General features: G+C 43.5%; 1 protein-coding gene across 10 annotated transcripts in view; it reads left to right on the top strand.

Moving 5' to 3' along the window:
* PLXNA2 (plexin A2) overlaps positions 1-26,797 on the top strand; it is a 3,799,727-nt gene that overhangs the window by 3,658,477 nt on the left and 114,453 nt on the right. For 8 of the 10 annotated variants that reach the window (XM_068269767.1, XM_068269773.1, XM_068269774.1 and 5 more), the window contains 2 exons: positions 3,969-4,181; positions 4,332-4,482. The exons of 1 other annotated variant lie outside the window; for it this stretch is intronic. In XM_068269767.1, the coding sequence (XP_068125868.1) occupies positions 3,969-4,181; positions 4,332-4,482 (364 nt within the window). Of the gene's footprint in view, positions 1-3,968; positions 4,182-4,331; positions 4,483-26,797 lie in introns of those variants that run through there. One more of the 10 variants, XM_068269777.1, reaches the window with a different exon arrangement.

Here is a 26,797-nt window from a genome sequence, read left to right as displayed (position 1 = left end):
GCCTAACGCAGGCACCCCCAGCCACAAAACAGAAATCAGGCAGGCTGAGGCACCCCTACAAAACAGAAATTAGGCAGACAACAGATCTACGCACGCACGCAACACGCATGCGAGCACGCACACACACACATACACACACACACACTGTATACACATACACACACAGGCACACCTACACAGCCACACACACACACACTAAACACACACACACACTATATACACATCAGGGCCGGGCCGAGGCATAGGCTGGAGAGGCTCCAGCCTCAGGGCGCAGTGTAGGAGGGGGCACACAATTCATTCAGCTGTCATTCCTAATTGTGTTTGAAGCAGAAAGAAATAAGAAAAGGAGATACATGGAAGTGACTACAAGCCAGATAGAGATTAAGGTGTTGGGGGCCCTGGGGTGCCTCTTAGTCTAATAGTAATCAATGTGTGACGGCTGGGGTGGAAGGATGGAGGGGCGCACTTTGGTGTCTCAGCCTTGGGTGCTGGAGGACCTTGTCCCGACTCTGATACACATACACACACACAGCCACACATACACAGCCACACACATTACACACACACAGACACACAAACACAGCCACACATACACTATATACACATACACACACAGCCACACATACACAGCCACACACACACACTAAACACACACACTATACACATACACACACAGCCACAAACGCACTACACACACACACACACACACACACACACACACACACACACACACACACACACACACACACACACACACACACACACACACACACACACACAGACACACACACACTATATACACAGCCACACACACATTACACAAACTACATACACATACACAGACACACACACACACACACACTATACACATACACACACTATACACATACACACACAGCCACACATATGCAGCCACTCACACACTACACACACGCACAGCCTAACTTATCCTCTCTGGCCAAAACACAGAAGAATTAAGCAATACATTCTCGCAGACAAGACATTTGCTACCATCCATCACCCTGTCTGTAGGAGATTGTGCCAGAAGAAAGAAGAAGACAGAAGTTCATAGCTGGTAGCAGCCCACAAGGGCTGTGTGTCTCACCATGTGTGTCCATCCTGTGTGCTTGAGGGGGCAGGAAGGGGGGTGATAAGTAAGCATCCGAGCAGGAGGTTGAAGAGAAGTATGCCTCCAGGTCCTAGTGCCCGCCGGAATACCAGACAGCAAAAGCCTGCTTGCAAATAATTTGTGTCTTACTCGTCCGCTTGTTAATGCATGCGGGCTGGTGGTGGGCCCCACAGCCGCGGGCCCCCTTTCCCTTCGCCAACCCCCCCCCCCTGCACCTGCATCCTTTGCAGGGGCGGTAGTTCTATTATTACCCTAAACGCAGTTTTGTTTTTCATTTATGAAGTATAATCTGGGAAACTCAGAATCTGCCACAGGAAAGCAGTTGGATAGGAGGAGCTACACATTGAGATGGGCTTGCAGTGACAGCAACTCCAAACGACTCATGAACTTTAAGTGCAGAAAACGTATAATCTAAGTAAAATTATGACCTCTTATACACAAATTGCAGTCATCCTTTTTATCACAACACTTTATTTATGTTGCTGATATCAGGCCTGTTTCTACGGCCGTGCAAACCACGCGACCGCCCGGGGCGCTGGGCGGAGTGCCAGGGAGGAAGGGGGGGGCACAGCGGTGGGGAGAGCGGGCATAACGGAGTTACAACTTACCTTCTCTGATCCCCGCACGCACGCACCCTCTTTCTTCTATAGCTATACTCGAGGCACCTACCTATCTAACCTATACGTTTTCTCTTTGCACTGTATCAGTAATATTAAAAAATATAATGTTAAAAACTAAAAGGGCTAACAAGAGGTTTTTTTTTAAAATAAACTTTACTGCTGCATATAATCTATGGATACAATTGTTTATTTTTTAAAATATTACTTTATAAATTATTTAGTATTTGCCCATTGTAAAATCTTTCCTCCCCCTGATGTAAATTCCCTGATGTAAATTCTTGAATTGATCACAGATCAATGTCACGTCACTGTGGGATGCTCTGGAACGGAAGGCTGTGTGACATCATTGCCTAGGCGCTAAGCATCACTGGAAGCAACATGTAAAAAGTTTTTCTGATGCAAAAATCAGGATAACTATCTTAAACTTGGGTATCCTGAATAATGTATTACATTCTACTGTAAATCAATAAGGTTCCTCTCTTAAGCAAAAAAGGGAACAAAAGTTAAAAAAACAAAAAAAACCTCAGCAGTCAGAAGCCTTCTGCTTCCCATATCACTCTCGACCCTACCACTGCTGCCTAGGACCATGTAAAAGCACTGGCATACTGCGCATACACGGGTATGGTTTTGTGGATGTGCAATAGCAATAAGCTGCTCAAGCCATGTACAAGAAGCTTCATGCAACTGTGCAGACTATATTCCCACAAGTGCAGTACAGCTGCACTTGTACACAGATGGATAAGCTTAGAGGGTCCCAGTGCTGGATAGGTGGGGTCAAGGACAATGGGACTTCTAGACTATCCAAAAGCTTCCCTCTACTAAGGCAAGTAACTATTTTATATGTTATAATCCTTAGGTTCAATTATATTGCAGGTGGTGGGGTTAAATAGTTTTTTTTCCATTGTATATGCTCCTTGTTTGGTTTTCATTACATCCACTGTGTTATAGGAATTCATAAGGAACATTGATCAAGGCAGATTGAAAAATGAGGAATACATAAGATATTTTACAGCTCTGCATGCTGGACTGTTAGTGGGATGCAGGGGGTAACTAGAAATCACTGTGCCCCTCTGAAAAACTTTGGATGCCCCCCCCCCAGGTATAGGTGCCCCCAGTATAGCCAGGTATAGGTGCTTGCCCCAGTATAGCCAAGTATAGGTACCATCAGTATAGCTAGGTATAGGTGCCCACAGTATAGAGAGGTACCCCCAGTATAGCCAGGTAAAGGTTCCTGTCTCCAGTATAGCTAGGAATAGGTGTCCCCAGTATAGATAGGTACCCCCTGTATAGTCAGGTATAGATGCCCTCAGTATAGCCAGGTATAGGTACCCCCAGTATAGCCAGGCATGGGTTCCCACAGTATAGCCAGGTACAGGTTCCCACAGTATAGCAGTATAGCCAGACATGGGTGTCCCCAGTATAGCCAGGCATGGATGCTCTCAGTATAGCTAGATATAGGTGCCCACAGTGTATCCAGGTGTAGGTACCCTCACTATAGTCAGGTATAGGTAGCCAGTTAGGTGCCCCAGGCCCAGGGGCGCAGCGCATGAGGAAGGACCACACACAGAGCTGAGAAAGGGGGCCCCCTCCCTCACCTCAGGCTCCCTCTTCAGCGCTTCCCCCTCCAGAATTGGCAGCAGCAGCAAGCGGACAGGGAACAGTAAACACAAACATACCTCTTCTGCACTCCATGCGATGGAGATCTGGTCTTCTCTGAAAAACAGGAAGTAGCATCAGGCGCTAACAGAGAAGAACCTCCTGTCCCATGTAATGCAGAAGTGTGTCCGCATTCACTGTTCCCTACCCTCTTGCTGCTGCCGTTAATGCTGGAGAGGGAAGTGCTTAAGGAGGAGCCCGAGGTGAGGGAGGGGGGCCCCCTTTCCCAGCTCTTAGCTCAGAAGTCTGTCCGCGTTCACTGTTCCTTGCCCTCTTGTTGCTGCCGTTAATGCTGGAGAGGGAAGCACTTATGGAGAAGCCCAAGGTGAGAGGAGGATTGGGCCCCCTTCCCCACCACTGTGTGTGGCCATTGCTCTTCCCTCATGGAGCTGTGGCCCCTCCTGCCTACAAAAATGGCCCTAAGTGGACCCCAGAGGGCACTCCTACCCCCTCTCCCCCCACACGCATTCCTTGCAGCTGCAATTGTTATGCCCCTGTCTGAAAGGAGAAAAATATTTTTAAAATGTTGAATTTAAATCCTGATATTTTTTCTGTTCACACAGCTTGCCACTTCGGTTTTGGGTAAATGTCATTAAGAATCCTCAGTTTGTGTTTGACATTCACAAAGGCAGCATTACAGATGCTTGTCTGTCTGTTGTGGCTCAGACATTTATGGACTCTTGTTCAACCTCAGAGCATCGACTTGGAAAAGATTCACCCAGCAACAAGCTGCTGTATGCCAAGGACATCCCCAACTACAAGAACTGGGTAGAAAGGTATGGGTAGAAAAGCGTAACCACCAGAAATATTCTCATGATGACCTTACATTTCTTATTCAATGTTTCTATAATCAAATGGACAAACAAATACCAATGGCAAGTTGTAGTGCTGTGTATTATGCTAACATTGCTAATTTGTGTTTGAAGGTATTATTCTGACATTGCCAAGCTCCCAGCCATTAGTGACCAGGATATGAACGCCTACCTTGCAGAGCAATCTCATATGCATGCATCAGAGTTTAACGTGCTAAGTGCTTTGAATGAGATCTACTACTATGTCAGTAAATACAGCCTTGAGGTGAGTAATGACAAGTTCATTAGAGCTAAGATTAAAACAACCTTGCAGTGTGTGTGACATTGCTCAACAGTTTGCCATTTAGTTTTATGTTTTATTTGTTTTTGCTGTTTGGTGTTGATTTTATTACGCAGTTGCAGAGTTGGTGTCTCATGGGATGGTTGGAGGTAAAGTCTGTACTGTACATACGAAAATGAAAGTGCTCAGCTTAGTTCAGGCTTATTTTGTAAACCCACAGGGCGCTCATCCTGTGGCAATTAGGACTAAGTAACTCAAACAAATCACCAGGGTCTCAAATTACACTCAATTTCTGAAATTCAATTTATTTGGTATCACAATTCATGACATATTAATGATAAGTAGGGATGGCAGAACAGTTGTTCACCCAGAAGGCAAACTATATAGGCTTTTCTTGACTGCCCCATACTTTCCAATAGAGCCATTTTTTGACCCTTCACCCTGAATTCATAAAGGACAGGAGGGACAATCAGCCAGGATCACTACCTGGGGTACCTACGTGGCTACTTTCACTCTGCCTGTAGTCAGTGTAGAAAGAAAATCTGGGCACATTTGAAAGAAGGATACCTTGCACCTATCTCTTAAACAGTTCCATCAATATATTCCTTTCTTCAGCCAAAGGTAAACAGTGGACAGTATTGACATATGCAAAAGTATCGTCAAACCTGTGTGCTGGAAGTTGCTGCAGTGATGGAGGAGGGGGTGCAGCAGCAACTTCCAGCACACAGGTTTGACGATACTTTTGCATATGTCAATACTGTCCACTGTTTACCTTTGGCTGAAGAAAGGAATAAATTGATGGAACTGTTTAAGAGATAGGTGCACGGTATCCTTCTTTCAAATGTGCCTAGATCGTTGTGGTGCCCTGCACTAACCTTACCTGCTGCACATCTCAGAGTTCTCCCCGCCAGCCTTGTAGAAGTTGCTTAAACAATATGAAGGTGATGATGTGATTTATTGTATGTGATGCAAGCGGCCCCTGAATAAGGCCCTGTAACCCCCAGGTTCAAGCAATCGAGTGCCAGACCATAAGTTTGTCTGCTATAGTGTACTATCTTTGAAAGAAAATCTGGTGCTGCAGATAAAGGCACAGTTATAGATAGTCATTTGATTTTGTGCTAGCTTCTTCCTAGGTTCTCTGTAGTGCACCATCTAGGCACCACCCAATAATCCTATTGAGCACTCATCCTAACTCAAAAGTCCTTTCCAGGAATAACAGTGACATTGACCCTGCTGTACTGATATTTTGTTGTTGCATAGTGGTGTACTGTATACTGTGTTGCTGACTGCATCACTGTTATAACCCTCTATTAGAGATGGCTCGAACCTGGGTTCGCAAACCTCGAACATGAACTTTGATTCAATTTGATTCAATTCCTTGATTTGATTTGATTCAATCTGCCATGTTCGATTTGTAAGAATCTATATGTTGGTTGCTATTGGCAACAGCACCACACACCTTTTGCTCTGGCACCAGCAACTCATCAGAGCTGCAAATCACAGTGACAGCATACAGGAGATAGAGTAGAGACAGCCTTCTTCACCTTACTAAGGGGTTTATTAAACATCTTGTGTTACAGGTTGATTTCTTCAGAGTATAAATAGTCTTTCCTTTGTACATCACATATATTTACAGCATACAGACAGGAAGCTAGTATTCTAACTAGGAAGCATAGAGAGAGCCGGATAGCTGGAAAGTATAGTACCATTTTCCCTCCAGTCTCCCTAATTTATATGAACAACAAAGAGTTAAATTCTGACATCACCCGAGCCATACCCCTAAGCCTACCATTGGCTGGCATGAGCATATGACCCACCTCATCATTAATATAATTTCATATTCCATTGCTTTATACCCTACATACAAAGAATGCAATGTTTTATAAACATTGGCTTTGTTTACCATTTCCATTGTCTAAGGTCTAACTGACCCATTATGTGGCCTTCTAGAGGTCCACGTTCCTGTTAACTGGCGGTATGTGGCCTTACACAAGGAACATCTTCTTCTCCGAAAACTCTGCTTAAAGAGAACCTGTATCTCAATTCTTTTGCTAGACTTCAGTACCTGAGGCTAGAATTCAAGTATACTTACATTCTAACGGCCCCCCTGAAATGACTTGAGATGCGGGTTTCTCCAGTAGGATTCAGACGGTACCTTTGAGCCTGTTTTTTTTTATGTTTCACCATTCCATGCTCATTTCCAAACACACTCTCTCTGCTCTAGGTGAATGCCCCGGGAGGGAGAGTAAGACCTCTTGTCTCTCTGGGAAGGCCCTTCTTCTAAGCCCTCATCCCACTCTCCACTCAGAATTCTCGTCACAGGCGTATTCCTCATATACTCCACTTGAACATGGAAAAGTGAAACTTGTTTGTACCCAAAGCGACGGAACAGTGCTAGGGGTCTTCTAGAAAACCACCTTTATACAATCAGCTCCGTCCCATAGGTACCTGCTGAAACCTTGTATTATGTGGCTTAGCTTAAAAATATAGGCTTGTGAGATTGTGTACTTGACCCCAATCCTCGAACCATGTTTATTTGTTTGCGTAATTTTAAACACAAACTCACCTGTGTAATGATGTATATGATTGTAATCCCCATCACTACGACCAGTGGGTGCAGGAAAAAAGTTTGAACTGCGGAGGCCCAGTCTGAGTGCCCCTGGAATATCAAAGAACATGCACACCAGACAAAAGATGCTTTTAAATGCAATGCTTATTATTGAAGTGAAAAACTTGTACATAAACCCCGATAAACGGGCAGGAAACAAACATATACATATTAGCACAATTTTAACTGAACAATGAGCAATGACACAATGTTACAATATCCTGACCAACACAGAGATGGAGGAAAGTCAGAATTTACCCAACAGCAGCGCTGTTTCGAGGCAATTTGAGCCTCTTGATCACGGGCAATAAAAGTCCAAACAGGCAAACAGCAGATAGGCAACAGATGCGATCATGCAGGGCGGCGTCCTCTTCATGCTGTGTCCAAACTCAGTTTAAATACATGTCATCTAACAGCTCATTGGCCCAAAGCACCGGGGCCGGCCCAAGTGACGCATGCGTACACGCGGCAATTGCCGCTATATGCATTGACGTCACATCCGCTTCCGCCATGTTCCGTAATGCAAAAGTCATTGCGTACGCATGTGATGCGGAAAAATCAATGCGTCCATGCGGACTTTATGCCATATGGAATTTAGACTCTGCATATATGAACGGAGCAAAGCGGAGCGTTACCCTGGCTACAGAAAACCGCTTCCTGGTGCATTTTAACGGTGCTTTTCCGGGCAGAATCTACATGAAAACACAGACAAACATATTTAGAACAAGACACTATATATAAATTTATAAATAGCAACAATGCCATTAAAATATTAAAACTATCCTTCTTGACAGTAACCAACAGTCTACAAAACTGACAGGTCTACCTCCTCATTAAGACCAAATGAAGCTTTAGTCCTTAATTTGTAAATCCAAAAAAGTTCTCTACTTTTCAATTTCTGCTCCATATCACCACCTCTCCATGTTTTTTTAACTACCTCCACTACCCTAAAGCGTAACTGTGATATACAGTGACCAGCAGTGTAGAAATGGCGCGCCAACGGAGAATCTGCGTCACCGCAGCGAATATTGCTGCGGTGTTCACAGATACGTGTGCGAATGTCCCTGCCGGTTTGCCCAACATAGAGCATCCCACATGGACATATGATAATATAAACAACCCCTATAGAGGAACAGTTAGCAAACTCGTCAAGATATATGCGAGAGCCAGTTCTAGGATGCGAAAAATACGGTCCTCTCGCAACATAACCACACTGTACACAGTGGCCACATGGATACATCCCTTTCAAGGCTGGTAACCCTGAGAGCCAATTACCTGTATTTCTATTTTCAGACACTGGCATATTCCTGGCATGAACAAGAGTATCACGCACACTTCTTGATCGCTTTAATGCACACATAGGGGGTTCTTTAAACACCGGGGCCAATCTCTGGTCACTGCTGATGACCGACCAGTGTTTACGCACAATTTCAAAAGCCTGTTTCGAGAGAGGAGAATAAGTCAGAATCAGCGGTATTCTATTCGATAGTTCTTTAGGTTTATATTGCAACAGAGATGACCTGCTCTTACTGGCGGCCCTGGACAAAGCATCAGATAGTATTTCCTCACTGTAACCTCTTTGCCTAAAATCAGTGTACATCCTGCCCGCCTCATTAAAAAAGGCCTCATCAGTAGATGCAATACGGCGAATTCTCAAGAATTGACTAAATGGGAGACTTTTCTTAAGACTCAACGGGTGGTAACTACGGGCATCCAAATAAGTATTTTTGTCAGTTGGCTTCTTATAGGGCACAGTTTGTAACATGCCCCTTTCCAGGATGACACTGACATCCAGGAAATGTACTTCCCGGAAATCAAATTCCAACGTGAACTTGATAGAGGGTACACAGCTGTCCAGGACCACCTTAAAGGACTCCAGGGCATCTACAGGGCCATCCCAGATAAAGAAGATGTCATCTATGTACCTCAGCCAGCATAAAACATGGCCGAGGTACATAGAATTGGAATACACATATTCCCTCTCGAAAGCATCCATCACCAAATTTGCATATGTGGGGGCTACATTGCTCCCCATTGCAGTACCTTGTAATTGCTTATAGAAGGAACCCTCAAAATTAAAGTAATTTTCAGTGAGCACAATTTCCAAGAGCGCCATCAAAAAATTCTTTAAGTCCTCACTCATGTCTATAGAGTTCAATACTTCCCGTATCACCTGTAGACCCCAATGGTGTGGAATGGATGTGTACAAACTGCACACATCCATAGTACATAATACACAATTGGGAGGAAAACTCCCAAAGTTAGTCAATTTGGACAAAAACTGTGTAGTATCCATCAAATAAGAGCGCATATTCGCCACACTGGGTCGCAACATTTGATCCAAAAAAATTGCTAGCGGCTGAAAAACTGAGTTTGTCCCGGCCACTATGGGTCTTCCAGGTGGATTAACAAGGGTCTTATGTATTTTGGGTAAAACATAAAATAATGGCGTCAAAGGAAAATCGGTAATCAAAAAGTCGAAGGTTCTCTTGTCTATTGTGCCCACCTCACACGCTCCTTTTACCAATTCATCAATCTTATATTTAATCACTGGGAGGGGATCAGATCTCAATTTGCAATACACCATATGGTCACCCAATTGTCTGTATACCTCTCTGCAGTAATCAGACCTGTCCATCAAAACGATGGCTCCACCCTTGTCGGCACTTTTGATAATCAACTCAGGGTCTAAACATAAACCTTCCAGTGCATCATGTTCTTCTTTAGTCAAATTACTTCTTACAGGACTTACTGCAGGTAGGGAAGACAAATCTCTCTGGACCAAATTGATAAATGTCTCAATCGTATGAGCTGTGGCAGGAGGCTGCCATTTACTTTTTGCTCGACATATACTTAAATCAACGTTTGGAGGAAAAGGTGAAGACACCTGGGTACTACCCAACTGAGGGGGTTGAGTGTGAAAAAAAGCTTTAATTCTAAGGGTTCGAAAGAAATTGTACAAATCGGTATCCAATTCTAATTGGTTTCCCTTGTGTGTAGGAACAAAACCCAAGCCTTTCTTAAGTACCTGATGTTCAATAATAGACAATGGACGGGAGGAAAGATTGACCACTAGGTCGTCCTCTGTGTTTGACTGTGGGTCACACGGGAATCGGTTTGGACGTCTTTTACCCCTCCTCGTCTTCTTCCTCGACCTCACTGGCCTTGGCCTAAAAAAGGTTGATTGGAAGTGGAAGAACCCTCTCCAGAACTACTGTCACTAATAGGTTGACCAGGGGGCCCTGCTTGCATACGTCTACCAGGACGGCGTGATTCTCTCCACGAATACACACGATCCTCTTGGTAGTCCAAGATATCCCTTCTAAATTTATCCAATTTAGTAGACAGTGTTTGGGTTCTATAAGCTTCAACGTTTGCAGACAATAACTCCAAAAAAGAATTATACTCCTCTGCAGGCAAAATGGAGGACAATTTACTCTTTAATTGGGTGGTGATAGCTTCCAATTTACCAATTTCACTCTGAATCCCTTGGATCGTAAGAGCTATTAGATCCAGGCTGCACTTGTTCAAAATGCGAAACCAATTTTCACAAAAGGTTTTATCACTTCTGCAAAAAGTAGGCCTAATATTCAGTCTAAGGCCTCGTGGAATGCGTTTGGACTTTAAATATTCAATTAATGTATCAGAGTGTAATTTATATTGGATAACTCTTTTTGCATTCAACTCAAGTTGTTTCTTCAAATAAGGGGTATCGGTAGTAAAATTACTATCAGGATTAGTAAACTGCTGTATAATACTGTCAATCTCACTCTGGTTGAAAACCAGGGTTTCGGCAAATCTGCTGCTAAGCCCACTAATATCAGCAAAAGACATAGTAAGACAGAAAAGACAGTAACAGGGTGCAAAAACCTGAAAAACAGAAGTATATGTACATTAGGGTCTGCACACCCATATAAATAGACCATCAAACTATATAGACCAATGTATAATCACGCAGGGTGCAATGTTATAAAAATACATGAATATTACATAAAAGAACATGCACACCAGACAAAAGATGCTTTTAAATGCAATGCTTATTATTGAAGTGAAAAACTTCTACATAAACCCCGATAAACGGGCAGGATACAAACATATACATATTAGCACAATTTTAACTGAACAATGAGCAATGACACAATGTTACAATATCCTGACCAACACAGAGATGGAGGAAAGTCAGAATTTACCCAACAGCAGCGCTGTTTCGAGGCAATTTGAGCCTCTTGATCACGGGCAATAAAAGTCCAAACAGGCAAACAGCAGATAGGCAACAGATGCGATCATGCAGGGTGGCGTCCTCTTCATGCTGTGTCCAAACTCAGTTTAAATACATGCCATCTAACAGCTCATTGGCCCAAAGCACCGGGGCCGGCCCAAGTGACGCATGCGTACACGCGGCAATTGCCGCTATACGCATTGACGTCACATCCGCTTCCGCCATGTTCCGTAATGCAAAAGTCATTGCGTACAAACGTACGCATGTGATGCGGAAAAATCAATGCGTCCATGCGGACTTTATGCCATATGGAATTTAGACTCTGCATATATGAACGGAGCAAAGCGGAGCGTTACCCTGGCTACAGAAAACCGCTTCCTGGTGCATTTTAACGGTGCTTTTCCGGGCAGAATCTACAAGAAAACACAGACAAACATATTTAGAACAAGACACTATATATAAATTTATAAATAGCAACAATGCCATTAAAATATTAAAACTATCCTTCTTGACAGTAACCAACAGTCTACAAAACTGACAGGTCTACCTCCTCATTAAGACCAAATGGAGCTGTAGTCCTTAATTTGTAAATCCAAAAAAGTTCTCTACTTTTCAATTTCTGCTCCATATCACCACCTCTCCATGGTTTTTTAACTACCTCCACTACCCTAAAGCGTAACTGTGATATACAGTGACCAGCAGTGTAGAAATGGCGCGCCAACGGAGAATCTGCGTCACCGCAGCGAATATTGCTGCGGTGTTCACAGATACGTGTGCGAATGTCCCTGCCGGTTTGCCCAACATAGAGCATCCCACATGGACATATGCTAATATAAACAACCCCTATAGAGGAACAGTTAGCAAACTCGTCAAGATAGACATGAGTGAGGACTTAAAGAATTTTTTGATGGCGCTCTTGGAAATTGTGCTCACTGAAAATTACTTTAATTTTGAGGGTTCCTTCTATAAGCAATTACAAGGTACTGCAATGGGGAGCAATGTAGCCCCCACATATGCAAATTTGGTGATGGATGCTTTCGAGAGGGAATATGTGTATTCCAATTCTATGTACCTCGGCCATGTTTTATGCTGGCTGAGGTACATAGATGACATCTTCTTTAACTGGGATGGCCCTGTAGATGCCCTGGAGTCCTTTAAGGTGGTCCTGGACAGCTGTGTACCCTCTATCAAGTTCACGTTGGAATTTGATTCCCGGGAAGTACATTTCCTGGATGTCAGTGTCATCCTGGAAAGGGGCATGTTACAAACTGTGCCCTATAAGAAGCCAACTGACAAAAATACTTATTTGGATGCCCGTAGTTACCACCCGTTGAGTCTTAAGAAAAGTCTCCCATTTAGTCAATTCTTGAGAATTCGCCGTATTGCGTCTACTGATGAGCCTTTTTTTTAATGAGGCGGGCAGGATGTACACTGATTTTAGGCAAAGAGGTTACAGTGAGGAAATACTATCTGATGCTTTGTCCAGGGCCGCCAGTAAGAGCAGGTCATCTCTGTTGCAATATAAACCTAAAGAACTATCGAATAGAATACCGCTGATTCTGACTTATTCTCCTCTCTCGAAACAGGCTTTTGAAATTGTGCGTACACACTGGTCGGTTATCAGCAGTGACCAGAGATTGGCCCCGGTGTTTAAAGAACCCCCTATGTGTGCATTCAAGCGATCAAGAAGTGTGCGTGATACTCTTGTTCATGCCAGGAATATGCCAGTGTCTGAAAATAGAAATACAGGTAATTGGCTCTCAGGGTTACCAGCCTTGAAAGGGATGTATCCATGTGGCCACTGTGTACAGTGTGGTTATGTTGCGAGAGGACCGTATTTTTCACATCCTAGAACTGGCTCTCGCATATATCTTGACGAGTTTGCTAACTGTTCCTCTATAGGGGTTGTTTATATTATCATATGTCCATGTGGGATGCTCTATGTTGGGCAAACCGGCAGGGACATTCGCACACGTATCTGTGAACACCGCAGCAATATTCGCTGCGGTGATGCAGATTCTCCTTTGGCGCGCCATTTCTACACTGCTGGTCACTGTATATCACAGTTACGCTTTAGGGTAGTGGAGGTAGTTAAAAAACCATCGAGAGGTGGTGATATGGAGCAGAAATTGAAAAGTAGAGAACTTTTTTGGATTTACAAATTAAGGACTACAGCTCCATTTGGTCTTAATGAGGAGGTAGACCTGTCAGTTTTGTAGACTGTTGGTTACTGTCAAGAAGGATAGTTTTAATATTTTAATGGCATTGTTGCTATTTATAAATTTATATATAGTGTCTTGTTCTAAATATGTTTGTCTGTGTTTTCTTGTAGATTCTGCCCGGAAAAGCACCGTTAAAATGCACCAGGAAGCGGTTTTCTGTAGCCAGGGTAACGCTCCGCTTTGCTCCGTTCATATATGCAGAGTCTAAATTCCATATGGCATAAAGTCCGCATGGACGCATTGATTTTTCCGCATCACATGCGTACGTTTGTACGCAATGACTTTTGCATTACGGAACATGGCGGAAGCGGATGTGACGTCAATGCGTATAGCGGCAATTGCCGCGTGTACGCATGCGTCACTTGGGCCGGCCCCGGTGCTTTGGGCCAATGAGCTGTTAGATGGCATGTATTTAAACTGAGTTTGGACACAGCATGAAGAGGACGCCGCCCTGCATGATCGCATCTGTTGCCTATCTGCTGTTTGCCTGTTTGGACTTTTATTGCCCGTGATCAAGAGGCTCAAATTGCCTCGAAACAGCGCTGCTGTTGGGTAAATTCTGACTTTCCTCCATCTCTGTGTTGGTCAGGATATTGTAACATTGTGTCATTGCTCATTGTTCAGTTAAAATTGTGCTAATATGTATATGTTTGTATCCTGCCCGTTTATCGGGGTTTATGTAGAAGTTTTTCACTTCAATAATAAGCATTGCATTTAAAAGCATCTTTTGTCTGGTGTGCATGTTCTTTTATGTAATATTCATGTATTTTTATAACATTGCACCCTGCGTGATTATACATTGGTCTATATAGTTTGATGGTCTATTTATATGGGTGTGCAGACCCGAATGTACATATGCCCCTGGAATATCACCAGAAACCTTTTCCACCAGGTCAAACTGGAACTCACCTGATTATATTTGTGTTCAGCCTCTGTCAGCTCACCTTGATCATGGTGAAATATCACCTCTAGTTTAGTGTTATGTTTGTTTAACCTTTTCAACAAAGTGTGGTCTTGTGTCAAAACCTGTACCCATTTGTCCCATGGTGTGTTACACAGTACTTCCCCACTGGAAATATTGGTTTGGCTTCAGAGCGGATCTTTTGAATGGCCACTGCGCATTTGGTGCTATTAAGCCAGCAGGCTTTATCATTAAATCTGACTTGTCCTGGCAAACACAGGTACTTATCTGCACATTACTAGCATAATGACAAGTCCACTTGTCTTTCTTCCCCGTCGAACAACACAAATCCTGCCCTTTCAGGTCATGGTGTAAGACATGCAAAAGATCCCTCCCCAGGAAAATTGATAAATCTCTCCTTGCCAAGTCTCAGTTGTAAAGGAGGTCTCCCTTCTGATATGGCTCGAGCCATTATCTTGAAATCTGCTGATAACTCAGTCTGCATGGATCTGCAGACGATTTCCCATGCAGCACCCTTACCATGTGCAATCATCTTTTTGAGAATTGTTTGAATGTGCCTTTGAGTGTACCCCCTGAACCTTATAGGTGTTGTGCGCTAGCTGTTCCCAAAACCATGTTCAGATGCTACTGGGTACCCATAATTCTGCTGTCCCAATGTGCCTAATTGTTGAGTGACCTACTATTAGTCCTATCACCCTTTTATCATAGAGAGTCCCCGGGGTGCTACCTGATGTATCCCAGGATTCTACCCTCTACTGCAAAATGTCCCCTGATCCATTAAACTAAACTCCCATGCTAACCCTTGTGTGTCTCCCCTGAAGAATATGGATGGGACTCTCTCTTCAGGGAAACTGACTAGCATATCAATGACAAACGCTATTCCCAACTGTCCTAATTGGACCTTTGCACCCCTTGTGTCCTGAGGCAAAATACGTACCTCCGGTCGGGAAAAATGTACTCTCAGAAATCTTTGTATTAAAAGAGTACCTGGTCACTTAACCATCTACATGAGGATACGTGGCTGAATATAGACTGTGTAATATTGTCTCATATTGTGATCAGTGTAGTGAGGAGCAGGCATGCTCAGATGCACCAAAATCCATTTCGGGTACATTCGAATTCGGGTCCGCATGACATTCAGATTCGAATTCGCCTTCGACCACGAAATTCGGTTTGGATTCGGTTCGGGTGTCGGTCTCAAAATTCGGTAAAAAATTTGAGTTCGGGAATTCGGATGCGTTTTTTTTTTTTTTTATGAAATCACATTGAAATAGGTGGAATTAAAAAAAAACAAAACAAAAAAGTGACTTGTGGCACTGGCAGCAGGCAATGTATTGTGTGGACCCTGGCGGTGGGACCACTGACAGCAGGAGGATAAATACAGCAGCAGTAGGAGGAGGAGTGACGTGTGGCACTGGCAGCAGGCAATGTATTGTGTGGACTCTAGCGGTGGGACCACTGACAGCAGGAGGATAAATACAGCAGGAGGATGAGTGATGTGTGGCACTGGCAGCAGGCAATGTATTGTGTGGACTCTGGCGGTGGGACCACTGACAGCAGGAGGATAAATACAACAGCAGTAGGAGGAGGAGTGACGTGTGGCACTGGCAGCAGGCAATGTATTGTGTGGATCCTGGCGGTGGGACCACTGACAGCAGGAGGATAAATACAGCAGGAGGAGGAGTGACGTGTGGCACTGGCAGCAGGCAATGTATTGTGTGGACCCTGGCGGTGGGACCACTGACAGCAGGAGGATAAATACAGCAGCAGTAGGAGGAAGAGTGACGTGTGGCACTGGCAGCAGGCAATGTATTGTGTGGACCCTGGTGGTGGGACCACTGAAAGCAGGAGGATAAATACAGCAGGAGGAGGAGTGACGTGTGGCACTGGCAGCAGGCAATGTATTGTGTGGACCCTGGCGGTGGGACCACTAACAGCAGAAGGATAAATACAGCAGCAGCAGGAGGAGGAGTGACGTGTGGCACTGGCAGCAGGCAATGTCTTGTGTGGACCCTGGCGGTGGGACCACTGACAGCAGGAGGATGAAAATCAGCGTGGCGTAATATGTTGCCGCTTTATAAATACAATAAATAGATAAATAAATTCATAAATAAATGAATAAATGCAGCAGGCCAGCAGCAGCAGGGGGAGGAGGAGGAGGAGTCACGTATAAATACAATAAATAGATAAATAAATAAATAAATAAATGCAGCAGGCCAGCAGCAGCAGGAGGAGGAGTCACGTATAAATACAATAAATAGATAAATAAATTCATAAATAAATAAATAAATGCAGCAGGCCAGTAGCAGCAGGAGGAGGAGGAATCAAGTATAAATACAATAAATTGATAAATAAATTCATAAATAAATAAATAAATGCAGCAGGCCAGCAGCAGCAGGAGGAGGAGGAGGAGGAGTCACGTATAAATACAATAAATAGATAAATAAATTCATAAATAAATAAATAAATGCAGCAGGCCAGCAGCAGCAGGAGGAGGAGGAGTCACGTATAAATACAATAAATAGATACATAAATTCATAAATAAATAAATAAATGCAGCAGGCCAGCAGCAGCAGCAGGAGGAGGAGGAGTCACGTATAAATACAATAAATAGATAAATACATTCAGAAATTCATACATAAATAAATGCAGCAGCAGCAGCAGGAGGAGGAGTCACGTATGGCAGCAGGCAATGTATTATGATTCCCAGGCACCTCATGCCGCCCTATCGTCGACAACAGGTGCCAAGAACGTGCCTTCTATCCAGGCCTGGTTAATCTTCAAAAATAGAAGAGACAACGGAGCGCTCCTTGGTGCATTAACTTTTTAATCTCAGTAGACACGCAACATAGATACACTTACAGTGTGTTGGTGAAAAGAAGCACTTATCAGGCCTGCTGGCGGTCCTCTCCACGCTCCTGTGCCTGGCCGGGGCTACGGGAGCGATGTTGTCAGCGGGAGTGGCGCGCGGTGGGTGGAGCCTGGTGCGCTGGAGCCGTATGACGTCACAACGCGTTTCGGCGTAACCACGCCTTCGTCAGGTGATGTTACGGCAACTATGGCTCGCTTTTAAGCTTCCCACAGTGGGAGTGCTTGGGGTGGATGGACTCTGCCTATTGGCGTGTCCTATTTAGGTTACTGGCATATTTAGAACAAAAACTTTATTAGTTAAAAGAACTAAGTGAAGCAATTCATAAACTGTGCCTCAGATTTTGTGATCTATGTTTTAGAATGCAGCTGTAGGAAATTGTACGTCGGGAGGACGACCAGGCCTCTAAGAAAAAGGCTTGGAGAACATAAATGCAACATCATGTCCAAGTCTGAGAAACACAGTGTCCCCAGACACTTTGCCAAATGCCATCAATCGGACCCTAATAACTATTCCCAGAGGCTTAAGATATAAGAAACTTTGCGAACAAGAAGTATTCTGGATCTTCAAGTTAAATAGCCTATCCCCAAAAGGTTTAAATGAGGACCTGGAAGTTCGCAGTTTCTTGCAGTAAACACCTCCTTTCTCTTTAGGTCATCCATTCCTCCTGTTGCCCTTTCTCCCCATAATTTTCCTCATCCCCCCTTTTTTTCCCATTGTTTCCACTCCACTTCCCCCCCCCCTTTTTCCCCCGGTCCGCGCTTGTGCGCCCCCCCCCCCTGTTGGTCCATTTTGTTTCCCCCCTCCTAACCTCTAACCTTTCCCACCCAATTATCCATCCTACCCTTCCCTACGGATACCACCCTATTCAGGATTATTATATGGATGGTCCTTTTTGAAAACTCCAATATGCATGGACTAAGTGTGAACAGTTCTGATGATAATAAGATGATTTAGCTTGCTGTTTAGCTTGCGATCTAGCAATTCTATATGCAATTTTATACACTTTTTGTGCATTTTTTCCTATAATCATCATCAGTTTATCTTTATGTACAATTGAAAGTGTTGCATATTTTTGAAATATTTTTTATATATGTTTTTATATATTTTATTGCACTTCTTTGCTAATGGCCTCAGTAGCGACCTATGGAGTAAACTTGAATCACAATTTGCCTTTATGCCCCTAGGCTGGTCACCAGATCATCGATCATCTTAAATAATCTTCGTACACACGAAGAATATGTGTGCCATCACGCCAGGGGCGCCTTAACCTACTGACCACCCAGGCAGCGGCTTGGAGCGGCTTTGATGGGGAAGGCGCAATAAATTACTGTCAGTCCAAGGGGAAATAAAAATTCCTGTCCTGAAAGACCGTTGTAAAGGGACTGGAGAGAAATAGATTTCCTTCTGTTTTAAGAAGGCAAATTACACCAAGCTTTGCTTTTTTAGTAAGAGGGCATTTTGGTAACTTTTATCTCCCTATACATTCCTAGTAGCTTGGGTCACCCTGCGCTGCTTGGATACTCTGCTCTTTTCACAAATAGCATTCTGCTAAGTCAGGGATAAAGAATCATTCAGAGTTCAGATTTATAGATACTCCCTAAGAACTAGAAGAAGGTGTCTGGTTTATAACTGTTCTCTGCCCCCACCTTTTTGAGCCTGAGTGACTGACTGCCGTTTAAGGGTATGTAGAGAAAGTTTTCTACTCTCTGTTTTAAGAAGGCAATTACACCTAGCTTTAATTTTTTAGTAGGAGGGCTTTTTGGTTCCTTTTATCCCCCTATACATTCCTAGTAATTTGGGTCACCCTGAGCTGCTTGGTTACTCTGTTCTACTCTCACAAGTGTTTTTAGGAATGCATCTAATAAGGATTCATAGAAAGATTGGAGACAGTCCCTCACTATTCAGTGTACAGAGGTGACAGCGCCCTACCCCCAAATGTTACTGAGTCTGCAGAGCGAGCAAGACAAACAAACAAACAGTAAACTCTGCAGACAGCCCTGTGCTCTGCTAGAATGTCCTGCATGTCTAGATGTCAGGACGCTCTCCAGCCATGACTAGCTATGGAGCGGTAGGATCATCTGATGCTCTCTCCCTCTGACTGGGACACACAGCCTGCACTTCTCCCTGAGTTCCCAAGGACAGTGTTTGAAGTGTGTAATGGACACAGTGGGGGTTGCAGGTTTTGTCTTTCATTGTGAGAGAGTGAATAGGAGGGCAGCATCTAAAGCTCAAACAATGATAATGGACATGTAAGCAATGTGTGTAATTACATCCATCACTACTTATAATTGAAGCTGGCATAATAATGTATTTCCATTAATGCTGTCTGTTTGACCTCTCTCTAATGCTATGTACCACCTCACGATTTTTCCAACGATTTTCCCGATGTCCATTCATTTTATTTTTTTTTGAGCGACAAGTAGTCATTTACACGATGTCGTGACATCCCTTAGCGTTGTGTGGTGAAAAGTGACCGTCACTGAGGACCAGATCTTTAAGATCCTTGACGACACCCCGTAAAGTACTGCGGTTGCTTGACATCTCGTTCGCGCCCGTCCTGTAATGTCACGTGACATCTCGCATACCCGCTGGCAGGAAGATGAATCGCTGGACGCTTGTCATGAGGGGACACCTCGCTGGATCCATCTTCCTGTGTTGTTGCAGTCACTGTGGTGAGTGTGGAGCTTAACTTTGCTCGCCCTCACCCTCTGCTCATGCTCCTTCTCCCACTGTCTCTCTGACCAAACAACTGCTACTTGGGGAACAATGTGCACAACTATGTACACTAGTCTGAGCACTCTTCAGAGGAGCCAGTAGCATTTGGAACTATTATTGTGTATTTATGTAGCACTGACATCTTCAGCACTTTACAGAGTACATAGTCATGTCACTGACTGCTCACTGGAGCTTACAATTTAATCCCTACTATAGTCAAACTGTAATGTCCTACCATATTATTATTATGTATTCATATAGCACTGACATTCTGCAGCACTTTACAGAGTACATAGTCATGTCACTGACTGTCCTCAGAGTAGCTCACAATCTAATCCAACCATAGTCATAGTCTAATGTCCTACCATATTATTATTATGTATTTATATAGCATTGACATCTCCTGCAGCACATTACAGAGTACATAGTCATGTCACTGACTGTCCTCAGAGTAGCTCACAATCTAATCCTACCATAGTCATAGTCTAATGTCCTACCATATTATTATTATGTATTTATATAGCATTGACATCTTCTGCAGCACATTACAGAGTACATAGTCATGTCACTGACTGTCCCTTAGAGTAGCTCACAATCTAACCCTACCGTAGTTATAGAATAATGTCCTACCATATTATTATTATGTATTTATATAGCACTGACATCTCCTGCAGCACTTTACAGAGTCATGTCACTGACTGTCCTCAGAGGAGCTCACAATCTAATCCCTACCACAGTTATAGTCTAATATTTTCAATATAGGATTGTTTTGGGGTAAACCAGTTGACTTATTAGTATGTTTTTTAGGATGCAGGAAATGTCTGAAGTGTCTGAAGACAGAAACTCCATGCAGATTTTGCCCTGGCCAATGTTCAAGCCTAGGACTCAGCACTAAAATGCAGTAGTGCTACCCACTGAGCCTCTATTCTACTCATAGATATCTGCTCATCCATGTCATCAATTCCGACCCTCTACTACCCTTCCTCCCTCCATTCTACTTCTCTTCTCTTGTATCACTTACACTACAAACACACTGTGCTTATCTCCAGAATGGATTATGAATCAAACCATTAGGCCCAGTGCACACCAAAACCGCTAGCAGATCCTCAAAACGCTAGCGGTTTTTGGAGCAGATTTCAGAGCGATTCTAGGCATGTTTAGAGACATTTTCTAAAAATGCTGAGCGTTTATGTGAAGCAGATTACAAATCTTGTTACAGTAAAAGCTGTTACTGAACAGCTTCTGTAGCAAAAACGCCTGGAAAACTGCTCTGATCTAGCATTTTTTTCAGAGCGGTTACCATTTTTCCTATACTTTACATTGAGGCAGATTCGCTTCTGCAAACAGCAAATGTGCAGCAGGAGGCACGTTTGCGGTTTGCTAAAAACCTCAAACCGCTGGTGTGCATCATCCCATTGAAATACATTAGCCAAGCGTTTTCACAGACAGATGTGGTTGGCGGATCGCTGCTAAAACCGCTCGGTGTACACTGTGCCTTAAACCACCTTACCATATCAGCCCTTCAATGTCATGATATACCCACTCCAGTCCTACCCCAACAGGTGGTAACATATCTGCATATCTCATAATGTTTGTGAAAAATTATTCTGAAAGGAAGAATGTCTTGCTTGATAATCCAATCTTGCAATGTGACTGACATTGGAACTTGTAGTGTGGGTGTTGTATTTATTTGAGGTGCATACTGGCAGCATGTACTGTATGGCATACAATGCTGATCATCCACAAGGTAAACTTAGGCAGCTGCCTAGGGTCTAGAGAGAGTTTAGGGGCCTGGTGGTTGCTAGCCCCCACCAAATCTAACTAAATGAGCCAGGTGACCATCAGTGGAGGGCAAAGTGTTATCTTGCCCAGGGCCTCGTTTCATAGTTATCCTTCTCTGATGGCTTATATCATGTGTGAAGTGTTCTATAATGTATATGATTTTTGTTTTATTTTTATGGGGGGGGGGGGGGGCACAGGATTTCTTGCCTGGAGTGACAAGAAGGCTAGAGGCGCCCCTGCATCACGCCCCCTGGGACTATAGTCCTGCCCCCTTGAGAGACATGTCCGTAATTGGACTTTCTTGCAATTAATTTGATGGTTCTGCCCCACTCGGGCTAAACGCTTAGCCTTCACCTGCACTAATGCGCTTGCGAGCCTTAACCCTAATTTTGCATGGCACCGATGTGGTTGCCACTCCGCATCCGCAGCCTCTTTCCTCTATGCAACCCCATGGTTGCAGCAGTTTAGGAAGGGGCATTACTCACTGTCGCACCTTGATGCCCCCAAATAGGGTGAACAGCGGCTATACCTCAGTTTATTGAGGCCAAAAAAAAAAAAATATATATATATATATATATATATATATATATATATATATATACAGTTGAGCTAGTGAGCAGTTTACATTGTTGCTCACCAGCACCATAGAATACGAGCTCCGCTCGTGGTAGATATAACTATTTATTCATGCAAATATTATCTCAAATATTTAATATTTATATAAATATCAAATAAATATAAGCTTTTCTGAAATTCAATTTATTTGGTATCACAATTCATGACATATTAATGATAAGTAGGGATGGCAGAACAGTTGTTCACCCAGAAGGCAAACTATATAGGCTTTTCTTGACTGCCCCATACTTTCCAATACAGCCATTTTTTGACCCTTCACCCTGAATTCATAAAGGACAGGAGGGACAATCAGCCAGGATCACTACCTGGGGTACCTACGTGGCTACTTTCACTCTGCCTGTAGTCAGTGTAGAAAGAAAATCTGGGCACATTTGAAAGAAGGATACCGTGCACCTATCTCTTAAACAGTTCCATCAATATATTCCTTTCTTCAGCCAAAGGTAAACAGTGGACAGTATTGACATATGCAAAAGTATCGTCAAACCTGTGTGCTGGAAGTTGCTGCAGTGATGGAGGAGGGGGTGCAGCAGCAACTTCCAGCACACAGGTTTGACGATACTTTTGCATATGTCAATACTGTCCACTGTTTACCTTTGGCTGAAGAAAGGAATAAATTGATGGAACTGTTTAAGAGATAGGTGCACGGTATCCTTCTTTCAAATGTGCCTAGATCGTTGTGGTGCCCTGCACTAACCTTACCTGCTGCACATCTCAGAGTTCTCCCCGCCAGCCTTGTAGAAGTTGCTTAAACAATATGAAGGTGATGATGTGATTTATTGTATGTGATGCAAGCGGCCCCTGAATAAGGCCCTGTAACCCCCAGGTTCAAGCAATCGAGTGCCAGACCATAAGTTTGTCTGCTATAGTGTACTATCTTTGAAAGAAAATCTGGTGCTGCAGATAAAGGCACAGTTATAGATAGTCATTTGATTTTGTGCTAGCTTCTTCCTAGGTTCTCTGTAGTGCACCATCTAGGCACCACCCAATAATCCTATTGAGCACTCATCCTGACTCAAAAGTCCTTTCCAGGAATAACAGTGACATTGACCCTGCTGTACTGATATTTTGTTGTTGCATAGTGGTGTACTGTATACTGTGTTGCTGACTGCATCACTGTTATAACCCTCTATTAGAGATGGCTCGAACCTGGGTTCGCGAACCTCGAACATGAACTTTGATTCAATTTGATTCAATTCCTTGATTCGATTTGATTCAATCTGCCATGTTCGATTTGTAAGAATCTATATGTTGGTTGCTATTGGCAACAGCACCACACACCTTTTGCTCTGGCACCAGCAACTCATCAGAGCTGCAAATCACAGTGACAGCATACAGGAGATAGAATAGAGACAGCCTTCTTCACCTTACTAAGGGGTTTATTAAACATCTTGTGTTACAGGTTGATTTCTTCAGAGTATAAATAGTCTTTCCTTTGTACATCACATATATTTACAGCATACAGACAGGAAGCTAGTATTCTAACTAGGAAGCATAGAGAGAGCCGGATAGCTGGAAAGTATAGTACCATTTTCCCTCCAGTCTCCCTAATTTATATGAACAACAAAGAGTTAAATTCTGACATCACCCGAACCATACCCCTAAGCCTACCATTGGCTGGCATGAGCATATGACCCACCTCATCATTAATATAATTTCATATTCCATTGCTTTATACCCTACATACAAAGAATGCAATGTTTTATAAACATTGGCTTTGTTTACCATTTCCATTGTCTAAGGTCTAACTGACCCATTATGTGGCCTTCTAGAGGTCCACGTTCCTGTTAACTGGCGGTATGTGGCCTTACACAAGGAACATCTTCTTCTCCGAAAACTCTGCTTAAAGAGAACCTGTATCTCAATTCTTTTGCTAGACTTCAGTACCTGAGGCTAGAATTCAAGTATACTTACATTCTAACAGCCCCCCTGAAATGACTTGAGATGCGGGTTTCTCCAGTAGGATTCAGACGGTACCTTTGAGCCTGTTTTTTTTTTATGTTTCACCATTCCATGCTCATTTCCAAACACACTCTCTCTGCTCTAGGTGAATGCCCTGGGAGGGAGAGCAAGACCTCTTGTCTCTCTGGGAAGGCCCTTCTTCTAAGCCCTCATCCCACTCTCCACTCAGAATTCTCGTCACAGGCGTATTCCTCATATACTCCACTTGAACATGGAAAAGTGAAACTTGTTTGTACCCAAAGCGACGGAACAGTGCTAGGGGTCTTCTAGAAAACCACCTTTATACAATCAGCTCCGTCCCATAGGTACCTGCTGAAACCTTGTATTATGTGGCTTAGCTTAAAAATATAGGCTTGTGAGATTGTGTACTTGACCCCAATCCTCGAACCATGTTTATTTGTTTGCGTAATTTTAAACACAAACTCACCTGTGTAATGATGTATATGATTGTAATCCCCATCACTACGACCAGTGGGTGCAGGAAAAAAGTTTGAACTGCGGAGGCCCAGTCTGAGTGCCCCTGGAATATCAAAGAACATGCACACCAGACAAAAGATGCTTTTAAATGCAATGCTTATTATTGAAGTGAAAAACTTCTACATAAACCCCGATAAACGGGCAGGAAACAAACATATACATATTAGCACAATTTTAACTGAACAATGAGCAATGACACAATGTTACAATATCCTGACCAACACAGAGATGGAGGAAAGTCAGAATTTACCCAACAGCAGCGCTGTTTCGAGGCAATTTGAGCCTCTTGATCACGGGCAATAAAAGTCCAAACAGGCAAACAGCAGATAGGCAACAGATGCGATCATGCAGGGTGGCGTCCTCTTCATGCTGTGTCCAAACTCAGTTTAAATACATGTCATCTAACAGCTCATTGGCCCAAAGCACCGGGGCCGGCCCAAGTGACGCATGCGTACACGCGGCAATTGCCGCTATATGCATTGACGTCACATCCGCTTCCGCCATGTTCCGTAATGCAAAAGTCATTGCGTACAAACGTACGCATGTGATGCGGAAAAATCAATGCGTCCATGCGGACTTTATGCCATATGGAATTTAGACTCTGCATATATGAACGGAGCAAAGCGGAGCGTTACCCTGGCTACAGAAAACCGCTTCCTGGTGCATTTTAACGGTGCTTTTCCGGGCAGAATCTACATGAAAACACAGACAAACATATTTAGAACAAGACACTATATATAAATTTATAAATAGCAACAATGCCATTAAAATATTAAAACTATCCTTCTTGACAGTAACCAACAGTCTACAAAACTGACAGGTCTACCTCCTCATTAAGACCAAATGGAGCTTTAGTCCTTAATTTGTAAATCCAAAAAAGTTCTCTACTTTTCAATTTCTGCTCCATATCACCACCTCTCCATGTTTTTTTAACTACCTCCACTACCCTAAAGCGTAACTGTGATATACAGTGACCAGCAGTGTAGAAATGGCGCGCCAACGGAGAATCTGCGTCACCGCAGCGAATATTGCTGCGGTGTTCACAGATACGTGTGCGAATGTCCCTGCCGGTTTGCCCAACATAGAGCATCCCACATGGACATATGATAGTATAAACAACCCCTATAGAGGAACAGTTAGCAAACTCGTCAAGATATATGCGAGAGCCAGTTCTAGGATGCGAAAAATACGGTCCTCTCGCAACATAACCACACTGTACACAGTGGCCACATGGATACATCCCTTTCAAGGCTGGTAACCCTGAGAGCCAATTACCTGTATTTCTATTTTCAGACACTGGCATATTCCTGGCATGAACAAGAGTATCACGCACACTTCTTGATCGCTTTAATGCACACATAGGGGGTTCTTTAAACACCGGGGCCAATCTCTGGTCACTGCTGATGACCGACCAGTGTTTACGCACAATTTCAAAAGTCTGTTTCGAGAGAGGAGAATAAGTCAGAATCAGCGGTATTCTATTCGATAGTTCTTTAGGTTTATATTGCAACAGAGATGACCTGCTCTTACTGGCGGCCCTGGACAAAGCATCAGATAGTATTTCCTCACTGTAACCTCTTTGCCTAAAATCAGTGTACATCCTGCCCGCCTCATTAAAAAAGGCCTCATCAGTAGACGCAATACGGCGAATTCTCAAGAATTGACTAAATGGGAGACTTTTCTTAAGACTCAACGGGTGGTAACTACGGGCATCCAAATAAGTATTTTTGTCAGTTGGCTTCTTATAGGGCACAGTTTGTAACATGCCCCTTTCCAGGATGACACTGACATCCAGGAAATGTACTTCCCGTGAACTTGATAGAGGGTACACAGCTGTCCAGGACCACCTTAAAGGACTCCAGGGCATCTACAGGGCCATCCCAGATAA

This window comes from Hyperolius riggenbachi, chromosome 2 (genome assembly GCF_040937935.1).
Source record: "Hyperolius riggenbachi isolate aHypRig1 chromosome 2, aHypRig1.pri, whole genome shotgun sequence".
Taxonomy (NCBI): Eukaryota; Metazoa; Chordata; class Amphibia; order Anura; family Hyperoliidae; genus Hyperolius; species Hyperolius riggenbachi.
The sequence above is the reverse complement of the archived record's forward strand: the minus strand, read 5'-3'. Positions and strand labels throughout refer to the sequence as shown.